Raw genomic sequence first — 17826 nt, 5'->3', positions numbered from 1 at the left:
CTACAACAGATGATGTACAGGAAAAAGGGATTGAGAGGGAAGAGCACACTGGAATATAACTGGACTTAGAATGCCAGTCCAAGGGCCCGTTTGGATGTTCCCTAAAGGTCTCTTCCCTATTCATAGGTTGTGCTTCTTCTTACACAGTGAGAATACCCTCCAATATTTTGCTCATGAAAACAGGGACATCATATTCAATAATATTAATAATAATATTTATACATTGCACATCTGACTGAGTTGCCCCAGCCACTCTGGGCAGCTTCCGACATATATAAAAACATAATAAAACATTTTAAAAACTTCCCTATACAGAGCTGCCTCCAGATGTCTTCTGAAAGTTGCTTAGTTACTTATCTCCTTGGCTTGGGGATTGCATAACTCCATACCCTCCAACATTTCTCTGATGAAACTAGGGAAATTCTAAGGAAAAGATGACACAACTTTGATAATAATAATAAGAAGAAGAAGAAGAGTTTGGATTTGATATCCTGCTTTTCACTTCCTTTTAAGGAGTCTCGAAGCAGCTAACATTCTCCTTTCCCTTCCTCCCCCACAACAAACACTCTGGGCGGCTCCCAATAAAGTATTAAAAACAATACAGCATTAAATATTAAAAACTTCCCTGAACAGGGCTGCCTACAGATGTCTTTTAAAGATAGGAGAGCTACTTATTTCCTTCACATCTTGGCAGAAAGTGAGGAGGAAGTAAAGAACCTCTTAATGAGGGTGAAAGAGGAGAGTGCAAAATATGGTTTGAAGCTCAACATAAAAAAAACACAAACTAAGATCATGGCCACTTGTCCCATCACCTCCTGGCAAATAGAAGGGGAAGAAATGGAGGCAGTGATATATTTTACTTTCTTGGGCTCCATGATCACTGCAGATGGTGACAGCAGTCACGAAATTAAAAGACGCCTGCCTCTTGGGAGAAAAGCAATGACAAACCTAGACAGCATCTTAAAAAGCAGAGACATCACCTTGTCAACAAAGGTCCGTATAGTTAAAGTAGTGATGTATGGAAGTGAGAGCTGGACCATAAAGAAGTCTGATCACTGAAGAACTGATGCTTTTGAATTATGGTGCTGGAGGAGACTCTCGAGAGTCGCATGGACTGCAAGAAGATCAAACCTATCCATTCTTTAGGAAATCAGCCCTGAGTGCTCACTGGAAGGACAGATCCTGAAGCTCAGGCTCCAATACTTTGGCCACCTCATGAAAAGAGAAGACTCCCTGGAAAAGACCTTGATGTTGGGAAAGATTGAGGGCACAAGGAGAAGGGCACGACAGAGGACGAGATGGTTGGACAATGTTCTTGAAGCTACTAACATGAGTTTGACCAAACTGCGGGAGGCAGTGGAAGACAGGAGTGCCTGGCGTGCTCTGGTCCATAGGGTCACGAAGAGTCAGACACGACTAAACAACAACAAGGAAAAGAGGGACATTCTGTGATCACATCAGAAACCGTGACGGTTTGTTCCATGGCCTGATGATTATCAGTGTGTAACACAGAGGTGGCACCAGTTAGGAGGACAAAACCACAGTTTAGATTTGACTTGCAGCGATGTGGGCCAGAAGTAAAGCAGCAAGTTGGGGAGCGATTACTGATTTCTAATTAAATCCAAGGCTGAGGCTATGGGAGAAACAAGACCCCTTTGGCAGGTCAGTACTGTGAACCCTCTATTGCAGGCTCAGGCTGTATATATGTGTAAATAAACCCTATATCATACAGACACCAGAGACTCTGCTGTGCCACATTCCAAAAGGAAACATAAACCCTGGGTCTGCGTCTGAAACCCCTGGAATCTTGCACCGCTTGGAGAGGCATGCAACAGTATGTTCTGATTAAAGGATGTTTAAATGTTCCTGTTCAAATTCTTACTGTGTTATCTTATAGCTGCAAATGGCTTAGAAGCCGTTTTGGCACATTAGTGGTACATATAAAAATAAATACAATCTGATAGGGTGCAGCAGAAGGAGAGGAAAAAAAACAGCTCCCTGGAAAAAGGGGGGTGGGAAGTCGACAAAAATAAGAGAAAAGACGAAATTGTGTTAATAGGAACGGAGAGTTGGAAGGGACCCAAGGGTCATCTAGTCCAGGCTTCCTCAACCTCGGCCTTTCAGATGTTTTTGGCCTACAACTCCCATGATCCCTAGCTAGCAGGACCAGTGGTCAGGGATGATGGGAATTGTAGTCTCAAAACATCTGGAGGGCCGAGTCGAGGAACCTTGATCTAGTCCAACACCCTGCAATGCAGGAATCTCAGTTAAAGCATCCATGGCAGATCGAACCTGGATGTTGTAAATACAGTACAGTGTTTTGGCTGTATATGTTAAAAACATTGAAACATAATTGAAAAATAAATACACAAAACCTAATATTTAGGAATCAGTTATATGCTAAACTGTCCTCCTACTCTTACTGAGTCCGTCTTCATCCTATACAGTGGTACCTCAGGTTACATACGCTTCAGATTACATACACTTCAGGTTACAGACTCCGCTAACCCAGAAATAGTGCTTCAGGTTAAGAACTTTGCTTCAGGATGAGAACAGAAATCGGGCCCCAGCGGCGTGGCAGCAGCAGGAGGCCCCATTAGCTAAAGTGGTGCTTTAGGTTAAGAACAGTTTCAGGTTAAGTACAGACCTCCGGAACGAATTGAGTACTTAACCTGAGGTACCACTGTATTCTGATTCAGTTCTCTTGAGTGCTGTTGCTTATGTAGCCACAATGACGCCAGCCAAAGGGAGGCACTGAGATGCATTGCCAGAACTGGAGTAACCAACTCGTTAAAGTACAAAAAAAAACCCCAACCCCAACCTAAAAGTTCTAAATAAAACATGGCACACCTTGCACTTTCTAACAAGCCTAGATAAGGAATTAGCATGTTCTGTATCCACGCAAAGAATGCTGACAGGAAGAGACCCGTAAATTAAGTGGGAGGGATAAAAAATGGAGTAGCCGGGAGAGAAACACCCAGTTATATAAAAGGCTGCCGGGAAGGACTTTGCTTTCCTTGCTAGCTTCTGGTACGACTTGAGCCTCGCGGTTATTTCTCCCCTCCTAGCGCAAGAAGCATTTGAAGCGCAATTTTTTAAAGAGTCGCACAGCGATTGCATTTGATTCCGCCACCCCACCCCCACCCCGTCTTCACTTTCCATTGCCTACGAAAGAAAGCACGAGTTTGAACGATCACGAACTTCTGCCTTTCCCCTTTAAAAAACAACCCAAACAAAGAAACTTTCCCCGATTCACTTGCCGAGAAACTGCGGCTGCTACGTGAAGCAGCGCAAAGCGATCAGGAAATCCGGCCTGCAAGCACAGGGGTCGCTCGCCGGGAACTTGTACATGTCTGACTCGCTTGCGTCTCTTTCTTCTTTCTCCGGGAAGCCATCGCCGGCCGGAAAGCAGGCGCGATTGCCATCTGGGTTTTGCTGCAGACCGGCTGGAGTGAGCGGGATCCGGGCCCGGAAAGCAGAAGCGAGCCGGCGGAACTTTCGGAGAGGTTGGCGGTAAGAAAGGAGACGTGGGTGGGGGAAAGATGGGGGAGGGCGTTTTATGCTGCTTTCAATCGTCTTTAGGAGTGGGGGTAGGGTAGCTCATGAAATCCGCATTTTTCTGTTATGCCGAGCGATTGGAAACAAGGACAAGGCTCCTTGCCTTTGGCTCCCGCTCTCTGAAACCTAAACAAGCATCGAAACAACAGGGGGAGTCTTGCGGCAGCGCCTTAAAGACATAACGGGATTTTGTGTACGCACCGTCGGATGCCTGGGTGAGCGGCAGCCTACCAGTCAGATTTATAGACAGGGAAACATCGAATGGCACTGGGAGGCAAGGTGATGGATTTCCAGAGCATAAGAAGTTGATTAAACAAGCATTTGCAGGAGTGGGTTGGTGATCCGCGGTCACCAAAGCTCAACCACGCCCTACGATCTGCCCTGCGGAGATAAGAGGAAAAATCGGGACAAGGAGAGCCCCCGGAGGATGGACGGGGCTGCGCTGCAGTCTGTGGGATTGTAATTTGTAGGGCGACCGTCCAACCACGTGCAATGCAGGATTCTCAACGGACGCCTCCATGACAGATGGCCACGTGGAGGGAGATAAGGAAGGGATGGCTCATCAGTGGAAGATGGGAAGTGGCTCAAAATGGTTAAGGGTCGGGATGAGTATGCAAATAGAGTTTGAAACTGAAAGTGTGTACAGTATATAGTACTGAGGTCAAGCTGCCTCTTAAAATGGTAAACAAACAAACAAACAGTACAACATCCACACAAAACCTTTGGCAATATTTCACAATATGGGGCTCTCTGAGTGGCAAAATGGATCTTCTCAATAATGGGCCTTCTCTATTTTGCACCCCCTCCGCTCGATTGGCACCCTGTGTGGGAAAACCGCCTACACCAACCTAAGTCAGAACAAAACGTTCCCCATCTTGGAAAGCATATGCAGATACTGTACTGTATTAGATTTCAGGATCTGAACTGTGGTGCAATGCTCCAGATAGACTAGCTGTGCTGGCTCCAGTGGCGTAGCGTGGGTTGTCAGCACCCGGGGCAAGGCAAGTAATTTGTGCCCCTAACCAGTGGATTTGCGCCCCTAACCCGTGGATTTGCGCCCCCTAACCCTAACCCCCAGATGTTGCGCCCGGTGTGGCCGGGCCCCCCTGCACCCCCCACGCTACGCCACTGGCTGGCTCTATTTCTGCAGGAATAGTGTAGTGCAGGAATGGGGATCTGTTGGCCTCCAGATGGTGGACTGCAACTCTCCTCAGCCCCAGCCAGCACGCCCAAGGGTCAGGGATGATGGGAGTAGTCCAATTACTTCTTGATGGACTCCAATGTCATCAGTCCCATCCAGAAGGAAGTCACTGTGCTGTCTACTTTTTCTTAGTTTGATGAGAAACACCCACCTATTTTAAGGTGTGCTGTCCTGCCTTCAGTTATTTCATGAGTCATTCCAGCACTTTAACTTGGCAGGGATGAAATCTTAGATGGTGTGGTGTGGAAAACATTGCAAAGCTTTTGCTGTTGTCTAGTTTCCTCCATGCCCAAGGATCACATTTCCTCTCATGCCAGGGACAGATAATAGATTCAGATGTCATTCAGTATAGTCCTAACAATGCAGTTGGTTCAGGTTCTATAGCCTGTGCTTTGGGAAAAAGCTTAGCGTAACTCATTCTAAATTAACCACTTTGGATGCATGTGATGAAGCAAAGATTTGTTGCGGTTCATATCCAAGTTTTACGGTTTGCCCCAGCTTGGCTTCACTTGTATCTTCAAGTTAAAACATTATTGCTTTCTGTCCTCCATTATCTGCAGGCATTTCTACACAGACTTGGAAGAAACTCATCTCTTTCTTTCTCTCAACCAAATTCACCCCACCCCATTTCCTTTAATATCTCCTTCTGTTCAATGCACCAAACAGAATTTTCTGCATATGACATACTTTGGTAGCAAGCATTAGCCCTTTCCCTGTGCTTTTATGAGCATCTTGTTCTTGCAGAGGTTACCAGGTCTTAGGGTTTGTCTGCATGCCACAAACTTGCAGATTTTTGCAGATCAAGTTGCTATTACAGGCACAGGAACAGGCAATGCTGACGTTTCTCTAGACACCTGGTAACCTATTACCTAAATTAATCAATCTCCTTTTATTTGTTTGAGAACAGGAACTCCATGCTCTTCTCTAGCTTACTAACAATAGGCTTCCTGAACCAGAAGTCCCATAATATTCAACTTTTTATGTCATTTATTGCATTTGTATACAGTGGTACCTTGGTTTACAACCATAATCCGCTCCGGAGGTCCATTTGTAAACCAAAACAGGTTGTAGCCCAAGGCGCGCTTTCGCCAATGGGGCCTCCAAAAGAATTTTGTTTGTAATCCAAAAAAAATGGGTTGTAATCCAAAAAAAGGTTGCAAACCCGGACACGCACTTCCGGGTTTGACGTGTTTGTAATCTAACACGTATGCAAACCAAGACATATGCAAATCAAGGTACCACTGTACTGCCTTTCTACCAAGGCACCCAAGGCAGTTAACAATTTATAAATACTAAAACAAATAAATTATATAAAGTATAGAGTGACAGAGTCCTCTCAGACTGGCTGGGGCCAATGGGGCATGCTCCCTGGCCTGGTCTCCCTCACATCTGAAGGTGGGAAAGGGCTGCTCTGAAAGTTCTCTTAGGATATTGGTTCTTATTAGCAGACAATGTTCTTTGCTTCCTGGCCTGGACTTCCTGATTCCTCCTCTCCCCCACCTGCACCCCCAATCACAGACTCACTTTGAGGGCAGAACTGGATAGTGAACCTCAAACAACAGCCTTTTCGTGTGTGTGAAAGTTGATCAGGCCTGAAATACACAGGGCAGGATCTATCCTTTGCAAAAGGGAATGCGTAGATACCAGGGTAAAAAACTATGCCACATATGAAAATTAAAAACTTAATTTGCTAAACTAATGTTACTGCAAGGGCATATTCAACTTAATGAAGAGTCACTCTGGAAATGGGGAGTAGAAATTGGAGTGAAATAATTAGCCTGCCTTGGCAGACTAGTCGTTAATTCACACCCACACACCAAGGACTCAGGCTAAGGATTCTGTAACAAGCACAAATAGAAAAAAGGTGAGTGCTGGAGACACATGTTGCTTCTTTAGATTTTGCTCTTCTGCCAGTTGAAATCCTTTTTTCAGACTTCAGTGAATCTTCTTGGTCTTCTCTTTGTGGGATAACCAGCCTCATATAACCTGTTGGTTGAGTCTCATTATTGCATGAAGGGGTTAATGCCATAGAGCAGGCATAGGCAAACTCTGGCCCTCCGGAAATTTGGGACTACAATTCCCACCATCCCTAGCTAATAGGACTAGTGGTCAGGGATGATGGGAATTGTAGTCCTAAACATCTGGAGGGCTGGAGTTTGCCTATGCCTGCCATAGAGTAAGCTGTCCTACCAGGCACTCTCCTTATCTTGGGAGGAAATAGGTAATCAAGCCTATGTTCCCCCGCAGTCTACCTAAGAAGTTCAATGTGTGAAGAGGTTTGAACTGGTTGCTCCAGCTTAGACCACATGGCTCCCGCCAGCCTCTCTTGAGTTCCTATACCAATAATTTAGGAACCTACCCTGCTTTGTAGCTAAGCCAAGGTTTACTGCCTGTGCAATTTTGTGAAGCACATGAATATGACATTTGAAGCATTGGTAAGTAAACAATTTTTAAATTTACCAAACGTGTGGTATTTTTCGTACGCTGAGGGAAGAGGGAAACTTTAGAAAGAAACTTACCATATTTTCGAAACTAGGCATCTGCTGTGCATCTTTTTCCAGGGGTTTCATCACTTGAAAAGAAAGCACTGGGTCATTTTCCATTTTGGAAAATGTTCCACTTTACATCACAGCTTGAAAGGGGGTGGGGTGGGGAAGCATTTCTGTGATATTTATTCTGTCCTATCAGTGCGCATCACATGTTCAGAGTAATATAAGAAAAGAAAAAGAGGTCCTATGCCCAGGGAGCTTACAGTCTAACGTCTAACTGTGGGAGACAGCAGGAGAAGGGAATGGAGAGGAAAGAATAAAGTGCAGTTATGAAGATTCAAGTTTTATTAAGGAATGTATATGCTGCCTTGGGGGGGGGGGAGCTCTCTAAAGGCAGCTTACAAAACATAATGAAAACAATATAAAACAACTTTTAAAAAATGCATATTAAAAAATCAATTAGGAAGCTAAAACAGCTGCAGTTTAAAAACTAGCACAACACTTTTTAGTAAAATGCAAATTGAAACCAAAACAGTTTAAAAGTCCTTTTTAAGAGCTAGCGAAAGTGGGCGGCCACCATGCACATTTCCTTCAATAGAGAGTTCCAGAGATACGGGGCCAGAACTGAAAAAGTTCTTTCCAGTCTGCTGGAACTTGATGGGAGGCCTCTGAGGATGCTGCTCCTAAGGCAAATAGATTCAACCAGCAAAGAGAACTACAAACAAGTCTCCAACAATGAGGAGGATAAATAAACAGAAGCAAAAGCTAACATTTTGTTGCCGCCCTCCAGACTTCTTGTCGAAGAAGCACATGAAGAAGGGCCTCAGATGATGATCGCAGGGTCTGGGTCGGTTCATATTCAGCGAGAAATGATCCTTGAGTTATTGCGGTCCTGAGCCATTTAAGGCTTTATAGGGTCAAAACCAGCACTTTGAATTGGGCCCATAAATTAATTGGCAGCCAAGCAGTCAGGCCAAGGTTGGCATTATATGCTCAAAGAGCTTCTTGCCCTAGTGAGTGTTGTAAATAAAAATATGCCCTTTTCCCTTATGGGGTATCCAAGAGCCCATATAGAGTCCTTACATAGGTTCCCTATTGGTAGGAGAAAATAACAGAGGCCAACCAGAGAATATTGAGAAGCAAAGCAGCTAGTAAGCCTGATCTTTATTGATCTGTTGCAATAGGGTGCTCCCCTCACACGCAGGAGAGGAAGAGGACCCCCCAAAATTGCTGTGCAAGGGCTTTTAAAGACTTTTGAAATTCCCATCCTCTAGATCAAGACCACCCCCAGAAATATTATGCATACATCACAGAAGGGGTGTAACCTAAGACCACCCCTCAGATACATCCCACCTACATCACAGAAATTTAAATGTTGTTTTTCTCCTGTCACAGTTTATCTCCTGTCTGGCAAGTTACTTGATTGGATTGCCTGGGGAGCCTGGCCATTCTTTTGTAGTGGTAAAATACTTATTTCCTGGGCCAGGTCACAGGCTCACGCCTTATTCAAACAGACATATCCTTGAGACAGGATTTGTGAGGAAAGAGACAATGGGGAGGCTTTTCCAGTTTAACATTGCAGAGAAAGGATTTGGTCAGTTTAGGAATCAAAATGGTTCCAGGTTGGTCTTCCTGTGTTGATCTATGTATGTGCAGTTATGAACATTACCATATATCTAAGACCATAAAATTCCTATCACATGAGCAACTTGGCCACTGAATTCTGCACCAGCTGAAGTTTCCAAACTGTCTTCAGAGGCAGCCCCACATGTAATGCATTGTAGTAATCTAACATAGAGATTACCAGAGTGTAGATTATAGAAGTTAGGCTATCCATGTCCAGATAGGGGCGTGGCTGGACCACCAGCCAAAGCTGATGGAAGGCATTCTGTGCCACTGAGGACACCTGAGCCTCAACCAACAGCATTGGATCCAAATAAATAAACCCCCAAGCTGTGTACCCATCAAGGGCAGGAAGAACTACTGCAAATAAAAAAATTCTGTGATTTCCCCCCCTGCATCAAGAGTGCTCCCACCACGGGTTTGTTAAGCCATGCGCACACGATATTAGCCACAGTCTACAACTATCCTGTATTTTCTTGAGAAATACTGCTTTTTGAGGTATTTCTCCTCAAAACAGCTTTGCTCTGATTTGAGAAGAGAAGCCACATGTGAATTGAAACACAGCGGGGGAGAACTACCTTACCGTGTTTTAAGTTGGTAATGTGTACGCAGCCGTAGTTAAAAACAAGTTGAATCGGCAACAAAATGTTGCAGTGTGAAGTGCTTCACTCCCTGTACGCCATTCCTCCCATATCTAGTTGTGCATTCCCCGCCCCCATACACCTGCAAAAAGCAGTGTTTTGTGACCCTCAGCATGCTCAGTCCTCAGTGGGGCATTTTTGGGGTTTCCCCTTAAAGGGTTTTTGTTTTGGTCACCCTAACTCTTCTTTGTACAGTGGTACCCCAGGTTACATACGCTTCAAGTTACATACACTTCAGGTTACAGACTCTGCTAACCCGGTAGTACCTTGGGTTAAGAACTTTACCTCAGGATGAGAACAAAAATCGTGCGGTGGCGGCGGGAGGCCCCATTAGCTAAAGTGGTACCTCAGGTTAAGAACATACATCCAGAACGAATTAAGTTCTTAACCCGAGGTACCACTACTCCCCAACCCTTCTTTTGCATCGCCTAACCCTTCTTTTGTACCGCCTAACCCTTCTTTTGCACTCCCTAACCCTTCTTTTGCACTCCCTAACCCTTCTCCTACAAACCTGCTGTTTCCCTCAGGGGATGTTCATTTGCCTATGTAAGCACTAGCACTGAAAGCCTGAACATCAGGGAGGGAATGGTTGACTCAAGAACCTTGTAAAACAACTCTCTGATTTTAGAACTGCGGCTGCTTCCCTACAGTTTAGTGTAACTTCAGCAGAGGGCAGCAAATTCCTTCTTCTGAAAGTAGGCAGTGCTGGTGGTTGTTTTACTTTCTGAGAGAGGCATAGGATGTGAAGCGTGAATGCCTGCAAACTGATTGCCAAATAATATTCATGTTTTTCAAAAAAGAGAGAGTAGAAAGTGGGGGTTGTAGATGGTTGATGGAGAACCCTGGGTGAGAGACAGAGAAATGTCATTCTCCCAGAGTGAGAAGCTGTGAGGAGAAAGGTGAGCGTTGGGATGAGTGACTTTAGTCTGTGGGTGTTAAGGGCTAAGAATTATTTTTTAAGAGAGGACTCCATATCCTACTTATTCTGTTCATATTTTTGTAGCTGCTATTTTATTGTACAGTGGTACCTCGGGTTACATACGCTTCAGGTTACATACTCTTCAGGTTACAGTCTCCGCTAACCCAGAAATAGTACCTCGGGTTAAGAACTTTGCTTCAGGATGAGAACAGAAATTGTGCTCCGGCGGCGCGGCAGCAGCAGCAGCAGGAGGCACCATTAGCTAAAGTGGTGCTTCAGGTTAAGAACAGTTTCAAGTTAAAAACGGACCTCCGGAACGAATTAAGCACTTAACCCGAGGTACCACTGTACAGTGGTGCCTCGCAAGACGAAATTAATCCGTTCCGCGAGTCTCTTCGTCTTGCGGTTTTTTCGTCTTGCGAAGCACGGCTATTAGCGGCTTAGCGGCTATTAACGGCTTAGCGGTTATTAACTGCTTAGCGGCTTTAAGAAAAAGGAAACAAACTCGCAAGAACTCGCAAGACGTTTCATCTTGCGAAGCAAGCCCATAGGGAAATTCGTCTTGCGGAACGACTCAAAAAACGGAAAACTCTTTCGTCTAGCGAGTTTTTCGTCTTGCGAGGCATTCGTCTTGCGGCGCACCACTGTGTTCTGAAAAACTTTAATAAAAACCTCATACCTGAAAGAGAGAGGTGAAAATTTTGATTAAGAGCTGAAAATTTTGAATTGGAGTTTGGGGGAGAGACACAAAACATTCCACTAAAACAACTGTAAATTTGCTCTCTGCTTGACTTTGTCCCATCTTTGATTTGTACACCACATTGTGAATTTAAAATGCCACTGTATTCATTTACTTCAGATTTCCCCCTGCTAAATGCCTTTAATGCCTGGTATGGAATTCAGTGGGGTTATAACCATTTTAAGATTGTAGACGTGGAAGGTTCCCCCCCCCCCCCGATGAATTTTCATCGCTCATCATTCCCTTGTTCTTCAAGTATGATTGTACATGACTGGAACAAAGGACCAGTGAAACATTGATCCCAGCGCAGTATTGCAACCAGCCACAAAGACTGTTCACATGTTCCATTCGCCAGCAGTAGCATCTGTTCACTTTGTAATGTTTGTGTAGTAATCCCACAGCTCTGTAAGGCAGATTATACACAGGAACATAGGAGGCTGCTTTTAATGAGAGTCAGGCAGTTTGCCCATCTAGATCAGTGTTTCCCAGACTTGGGTCTTCAGCTGTTTTTGGACTACAGTTCCCATCATCCCTGGTCCTGCTAGCTAGAGATGTTGGGAGTTGTAGTCCAAAAAAAGCAGCTGGAGACCCAAGGCTGCTTGCACCAGGGATGAGGAACATGGGGCCCTCCAGACGTTGCCATACCACAACTCCTATCCCCCCTGCCATTTATTATTATTATTATAATATAAACCCTATACCCGGAGGTCTCAGGGCAGTTCACAGAATAAAATCAAAATATAAAACCACAAAATACACAATCAAAATAAAAACAACAACCCAATACCCCCTCCCAACCCCCACATTTTAAAAGGGCATAGGATGTCAGGAAGAACTTCAGTTTCTTAGGGCAAGACTAGCTCAGTTAGTTAGAGCACGATGCTAATAATGCCAAGGTTGCTGGTTCGGTCCTTGTATGTGACAGCTGCATATTCCTGCATTGCAGGGTTTTGTTTTGTTTTTACTAGCTAATCCTCCCAGTTCTACAAATCTTTGATCCTATGACTAGATGTTACGGAGTTGTTGCAGCTCTGTAGTTTTCATCTCTTCCCCTTGTTGTTTCGCATTGCTAGATTACAGCACATTGTGTCATGAAGCCGTACCAACGCTGCCTCCTGTTACTGGCTGCTGGTGGTTGGACAGATAAATACACAGTGTATAATGATGCCATGTTGCGCCTTGTGCATGAAACTAGGCATTCAGAGAAAAGAAGGGAAGAGAGAGAGAGAGAGATAGTGGAGTTGTAGTCTGTTAAGGCGGTGAGAGTTTTAGGAGACTCCTGTTCCCTTCACACAGCTACACTTTCCCTCTTCTTGGAGCCAAGGCACTAACTCCTTGGTAGAGGTTGAGCAACCAGTGAGTGCCCCTCTTCAGTTTCTCAAGACATCCCTAAATATATTGAAATCTTGAATTTGCAAGAAATCCTTTTCATCCCTGCTCCACTGCACATGCTAAGCAGTGAACAACATATTTAGTTCTGCTTTCTGCATTTATTTGTCTCTGTGGTGTACCTCAGCTAATAAGAGTTCCCTCTAGTGGCCAAAGGAGGGGGGCGAGGAATCTTCTTGCTCTCACAGACTTTAGAGCTAATTATCTCACGTAAAAATTGTTTGTGTGTTTTTATGGAAAAGCATTTGAACTACTGTGTGTGTTTTTTTTAAATTTTTGAAAAAGGAATTCACACTTTTGTCCCAATAAGCATCAGCTCCAATGAGTTAACACTTTTGAAATGGAAAATAAAGCATGCAGACCCAGGCAAAAAGCCATATTGTGCAAAATGAGCTGAAGAGGAGCTTTATTTCACAAGGGCTGTCACACTGAAGACAGAACAAGCTTGTTTTCTCCTGCTCTGGAGGGTAGGACTCGAACCAGTGACTTCAAGTTACAAGAAAGGAGATTCTGACTAAACATACAGGAAAAAACTTTCTGACAGTAAGAGCTGTTCGACAGTGGGTTGTGGACTCTTCTTCCTTGGAGGTTTTTAAGCAGAGGTTGGATGGTCATCTGTCATGGATGCTTTAGCTGAGATTTCTGCATTGCAGGGGGTTGGACTAGATGACCCTTGCTATCCCTTCCAACTCTTAAGATTCTATTTTGATCTGCAGGGCAGCAAACATCAAAGTTTTAAAACAATACAATTTAAAATGAATTAAAAGCATATCTCAAACATTTAAAGACAATTAGAAGTGTTTAGCATATCTAAAAACCATCATGCACTCTCACTAATTCCAAGGCTGCTGTGGCCAGTACAGTGGTACCTTGGGTTAAGAACTTAATTCGTTCCGGAGGTATGTTCTTAACCTGAAACTGTTCTTAACCTGAGATACCACGTTAGCTAATGGGGCCGCCGCACGATTTCTGTTCTCATCCTGAGGTAAAGTTCTTAACCCGAGGTACTACATCAGGTTAACAGAGTCTGTAACCTGAAGCGTCTGTAACCTTAAGCGTCTGTAGCCCGAGGTACCACTGTATATTTCAGCCATCAAAGGCCTGGGTATTTAAATTTTAAAACAGGAATGTTTTAACATTTCTCCTGAAAGTCGATAAAGACGGAGACATCATATGCTCAGTCACTGTAGATACATTTATAGTCCCAGAATTTTATTATTGAATCTTGAGATGATGTATGCATTTGTTTTATGTGCAGCAGAATAAATGTGCTTATGCCGGGCCTCACCACTTACATGGACCACGCTCATCAAAAGACATGTGAACTTGCCCAAGTTGCACTTTTTGTGCATTCCTAATAAGCCATAAAACAAATGGAGAGCAACTGTTTTCCTTTGATAGCATCACTTCTGGTATGACGGTTCAGGTATACAGAATGCGGACGCCTGTGTTCTCCACGTAGTAATTTTCTTCTCACTGGTTTTTCTTTTTTTATTGCCCAGCTCTTCTCTCCATAGCTCAACAATCCTTTGGAAACGCAGTCAAAAACTCCCGCTTCTCTTTCTTCAGATTCAAGGACCGATGCCTTTGCTATCCTTGAGAAAAGTTTTTTTTGGTCTGTCCCTTGCCTCAGTCATATTCACAGCATGGTACATGGTCGTCCCCTCCAACAATGTGGTGGAATATAACAACTGGATGTATTTCTATGACTACGAGCCCATCCATAAGCAGGACTTCCTCTTTACGCTACGCGAGCGATCGAAATGTGAAGACAACAACCCGTTCCTCGTCATCTTGGTGACGTCACGGCCTACGGATGTGCGGGTAAGGCAGGCCATTCGAGTAACCTGGGGGTCTCAAAGATCCTGGTGGGGGAACCAGGTGTTGACACTGTTTCTGTTGGGCAAAGGAGCAGAAAGCGACGACTTCGCAAGCTTATCTATAGAAGATGAAAGCATTCTTTATGGTGACATCATCCAACAAGACTTCCTTGACACTTACAACAACCTTTCCTTGAAAACCATCATGGCTTTCAGATGGGTGACTGAGTTTTGTTCCAGTGCTAAATACGTTATGAAGGCAGATTCAGACGTTTTCATCAACACGGGCAACTTAGTGAAATTCCTTCTGAATTTGAATGCCTCGGAAAACTTCATTACCGGCTACCCTTTAGTGAATAGCTTCTCTTACAGAGGATTTTATAAGAAAACCTATATTTCTTACACGGAATATCCCTTTAGGAGGTATCCTCCATACCTCAGTGGACTTGGTTATGTCTTCGACACCAGACTGGCTGCAAAGGTTTATGAAATGATGGGTCATGTTAAGCCTATTAAGTTTGAAGATGTCTATGTTGGGATCTGTTTAAATATACTTGGTGTGAACATCTCCATTGCAGAAGATAAAGAACTCTTCTACTTGTACAAAATTGGCTTTGATGTTTGCAAGTTCAAGCACTTGATTGCCATACATGGTGTATCGCCCCAGGAAATGGTTTCCTTCTGGCAGGAAATAACAAGAGAGACTTCACTTCTGTGCCAGTGATTCCATCCTGTTTTAAAACCCTGTTACTTTAAGCCTGTTTGCTCCCCAGCAGAGCAGGGGTGGGCAGATTTTAGGCTGTGTGTCCCCCCCCCCCGAACCAAGAACTACTGTCAAGAGCCAGGAACAAAATCTGTAAGCACCTTCCAAGTCTACAAAATGTCTTTTCCCAAATGTGGTTCTCCAGCTGTTTGTTGGACTACAACTCCCATAATCCCCAGTCACTGGTCCTTGCTAGCTAGGTATGATGGGAGTTGTAGTCCAACAACAGCTGGAGACCCAAGTTTGGGAAACGCTGCTTTTAGAGGTTGAGGTGTTTGATGTTCTCGCAGCTTCTGCAGTTTATACGACAATAAATTTGTGAGGACTTTTGTGAAGCTAAGAAATGATTATAAGGAAAGTCTTATCCACCAGTGGACATGCACATATCGGACACTCAGCGGGGCCCATTATAGTTGCAATGTTCTGACCTTCTGCTTCTGCTTCTAGCCACCGTTAGAAGGGGGAGGCAAGACATTTGGGTGATTCAGCAGGAATGTCCTTTGCACAGCCTCTCCCAACCTGGTGCGCTCTAGAGGTTGTTGCGCTCATAGCTCGAACCATCTGTGCCCACCGGCCATGCTGGCTATGGCTGATGGGAGTCCATAACATTTGAAGGTCACTTTCAGAAATGTAAATATTAGTTGAGTAGTTGTGCTTAGTGCAATACTGACAGAGGCCTGCTTTGTGCACCACAGAAAGCCAGAGCAGGGCATACCATGACTCCATGAACATTCTGGTTGCCAGTGAGGAAGTCACACTCGTTTTCCTCCTCCCTGGACTTCTTAGCTCACCGCAGGACGTGCTTTGGCTCAGCGTGTCATCCAAACCAGGGATCATGGTTAAGGTCTTTCAGTCGTGACCTGTAACCATAGATGGTTGTTAAGGAGGGAGGAACCTAACCAGGTTCAGGCAACATGCTAAACCAATCCATGGCTCCACTGCCATTTTGTGCTGTCCTAAAAAGCACAGGGAGGAACAAAAATGCCTATGGCCTCCTCCTCGCGAGCCATTGTTTTGGTGCTAAACCATGGTTTGAACTGGGTGCGTGGTGTGCAAACGTGGTCAGTGTGATAGCCTGTTACCACATAATGAAAGATACGCTTTCTGCAAATGGGTTTGTGCATTCTGTTCCTCCTTTAAATAAATTTAGGGGAGGTATGTATTACAGCTCCAGAGAAGCGAAAAGCACTGAAATATAACAGTGGCTAGATAGTTATCCACTGCCGGTCATATCTTGACATATCTAAACCTCTTGTTTAGGTTTACTGCAGTACTTTTTTATTTTAATAAGTTTTTACTGGTGGTCTGATAGCTTTCAAATCACGGAACTTCCATCCATGGGAAACTCACTTGATTCCCTCATTAAAGGGAACCTCAGACAATAGGTCAAACACTCAGAGGCGTACCTAGGCATTGGAGAGACTGACTCTCGCTGGTGAAACTTCCTGTCCTTCTCACATTACAGTACAAAGGTGTGCGTCCCCCCCCCCTTACCCTTATTCCAGATGCTTATTGAGACAAGTAGAATGGAGCGATTTCTAATGTGGCAATTGTGGTAACGTGATTGGGGGCGCATGCCGATACAGCTTCTTGCCAAGGGATCCTAGGAATGCCATTGTCGACGCTTCACTGCTTCAAGGCACATTTGGGATAAGATTCATTTATTTCTATAATTTACACACTGCCTTTCTGCTCTTAATCTGCACAAGCATCTAAAATGCAAAACAGCACAGTAGCCGAACCACTGCCATTCCTTTGAGAGCAGCAGCGATTTAAAAATGCACTGAGAGCCAGAACTAAATAAGTAAATGCCCACTGAACCATTCCGGAATCCTCTGCTCAATCTGGAAAAAGTTGTTCCTCCTGTGTGTTTTGGTAAAACACTTATAGATATCCAACTACGGCGTGGTTCAAAACTCTTCCCAAGCTGCAAACCAGTGGCTTCAAATGTCATGTGATAGGTCATTTAGCTGTTGTTCTTAGGGTTATGTTTTGTTTTCTATAGTTCTTATAATGTTGCTGCTGTATTGTTTTTATATTATATCACTACTTTGTGGATTTTGAATAACGGGAAAGTGAAATAAAAATGAATGTTGGCTCTGCCCTTGCCTCCGGTCATGGGGGGTGGGTCGTCTTCAGAACTCCAACTGGCCTTACATTCTCAGGAGATCCCAATGGGCGGGATCATACACAAAGAGGTAGGTTAATCGCCTTTCATTACTGGACTCCAGTATGTTTTGGTTTTGCATACAATTTTCTCTCCTGTCTTTTCTCCCCTCTTACTCTTTCCCAGTCACTTGTGTGTCTCCCTGCTCCCCAGTGGCTTCCTCTCGTCTCCCTTTCTATAGATCCCTCCCCTTCCTGCCTTTTCATCTCTCTCCCGCTTTCCTGCTCACTTCTAGGACTAACAGCTCCCGCTCCTGCTATCCCATTGCACCCTTTCTGACACAGCACCCACTCCCTTTGTAGCTTGCTTCATCTCTCGACTTCCATCTCTCTTCTTGCGCCCAAACCATCCCGGTTCCTTTGCCTCCTCTGTGTTATTCCTCTGCCACTCCTGTCCTCCCACAACCCACCGCCTTGCAAGGACCTGACTCAGACACTTTTAACCACTGCATTCTTTGGCTGCTAGCTGTTCCCACCCTCCAGGATCCCCTCAAAATCTGTATTCAAATAAACACATT

The 17826-nt window shown here is 44.5% G+C and overlaps 1 protein-coding gene and 1 long non-coding RNA gene across 2 annotated transcripts in view; both read left to right on the top strand.

The window, feature by feature from the left end:
- LOC308585186 overlaps positions 1-17826 on the top strand; it is a 42949-nt gene that overhangs the window by 9382 nt on the left and 15741 nt on the right. The window lies entirely within an intron of this gene.
- Positions 3350-17244, top strand: B3GALNT1 (beta-1,3-N-acetylgalactosaminyltransferase 1 (Globoside blood group); the record flags this gene model as incomplete). Its single annotated transcript, XM_081190530.1, has 2 exons — positions 3350-3513; positions 14077-17244. 2 exons carry the CDS (start codon positions 3350-3352, stop codon positions 15101-15103), a joined length of 1191 nt encoding a protein of 396 aa, XP_081046656.1. The 3' UTR covers positions 15104-17244.

This window comes from Podarcis bocagei (assembly GCF_964188305.1).
Source record: "Podarcis bocagei genome assembly, chromosome: 4".
In the NCBI taxonomy this organism is placed as follows: Eukaryota; Metazoa; Chordata; class Lepidosauria; order Squamata; family Lacertidae; genus Podarcis; species Podarcis bocagei.
Note: the sequence above shows the minus strand (reverse complement) of the source record. Positions and strands in the feature narration are given on the sequence as shown.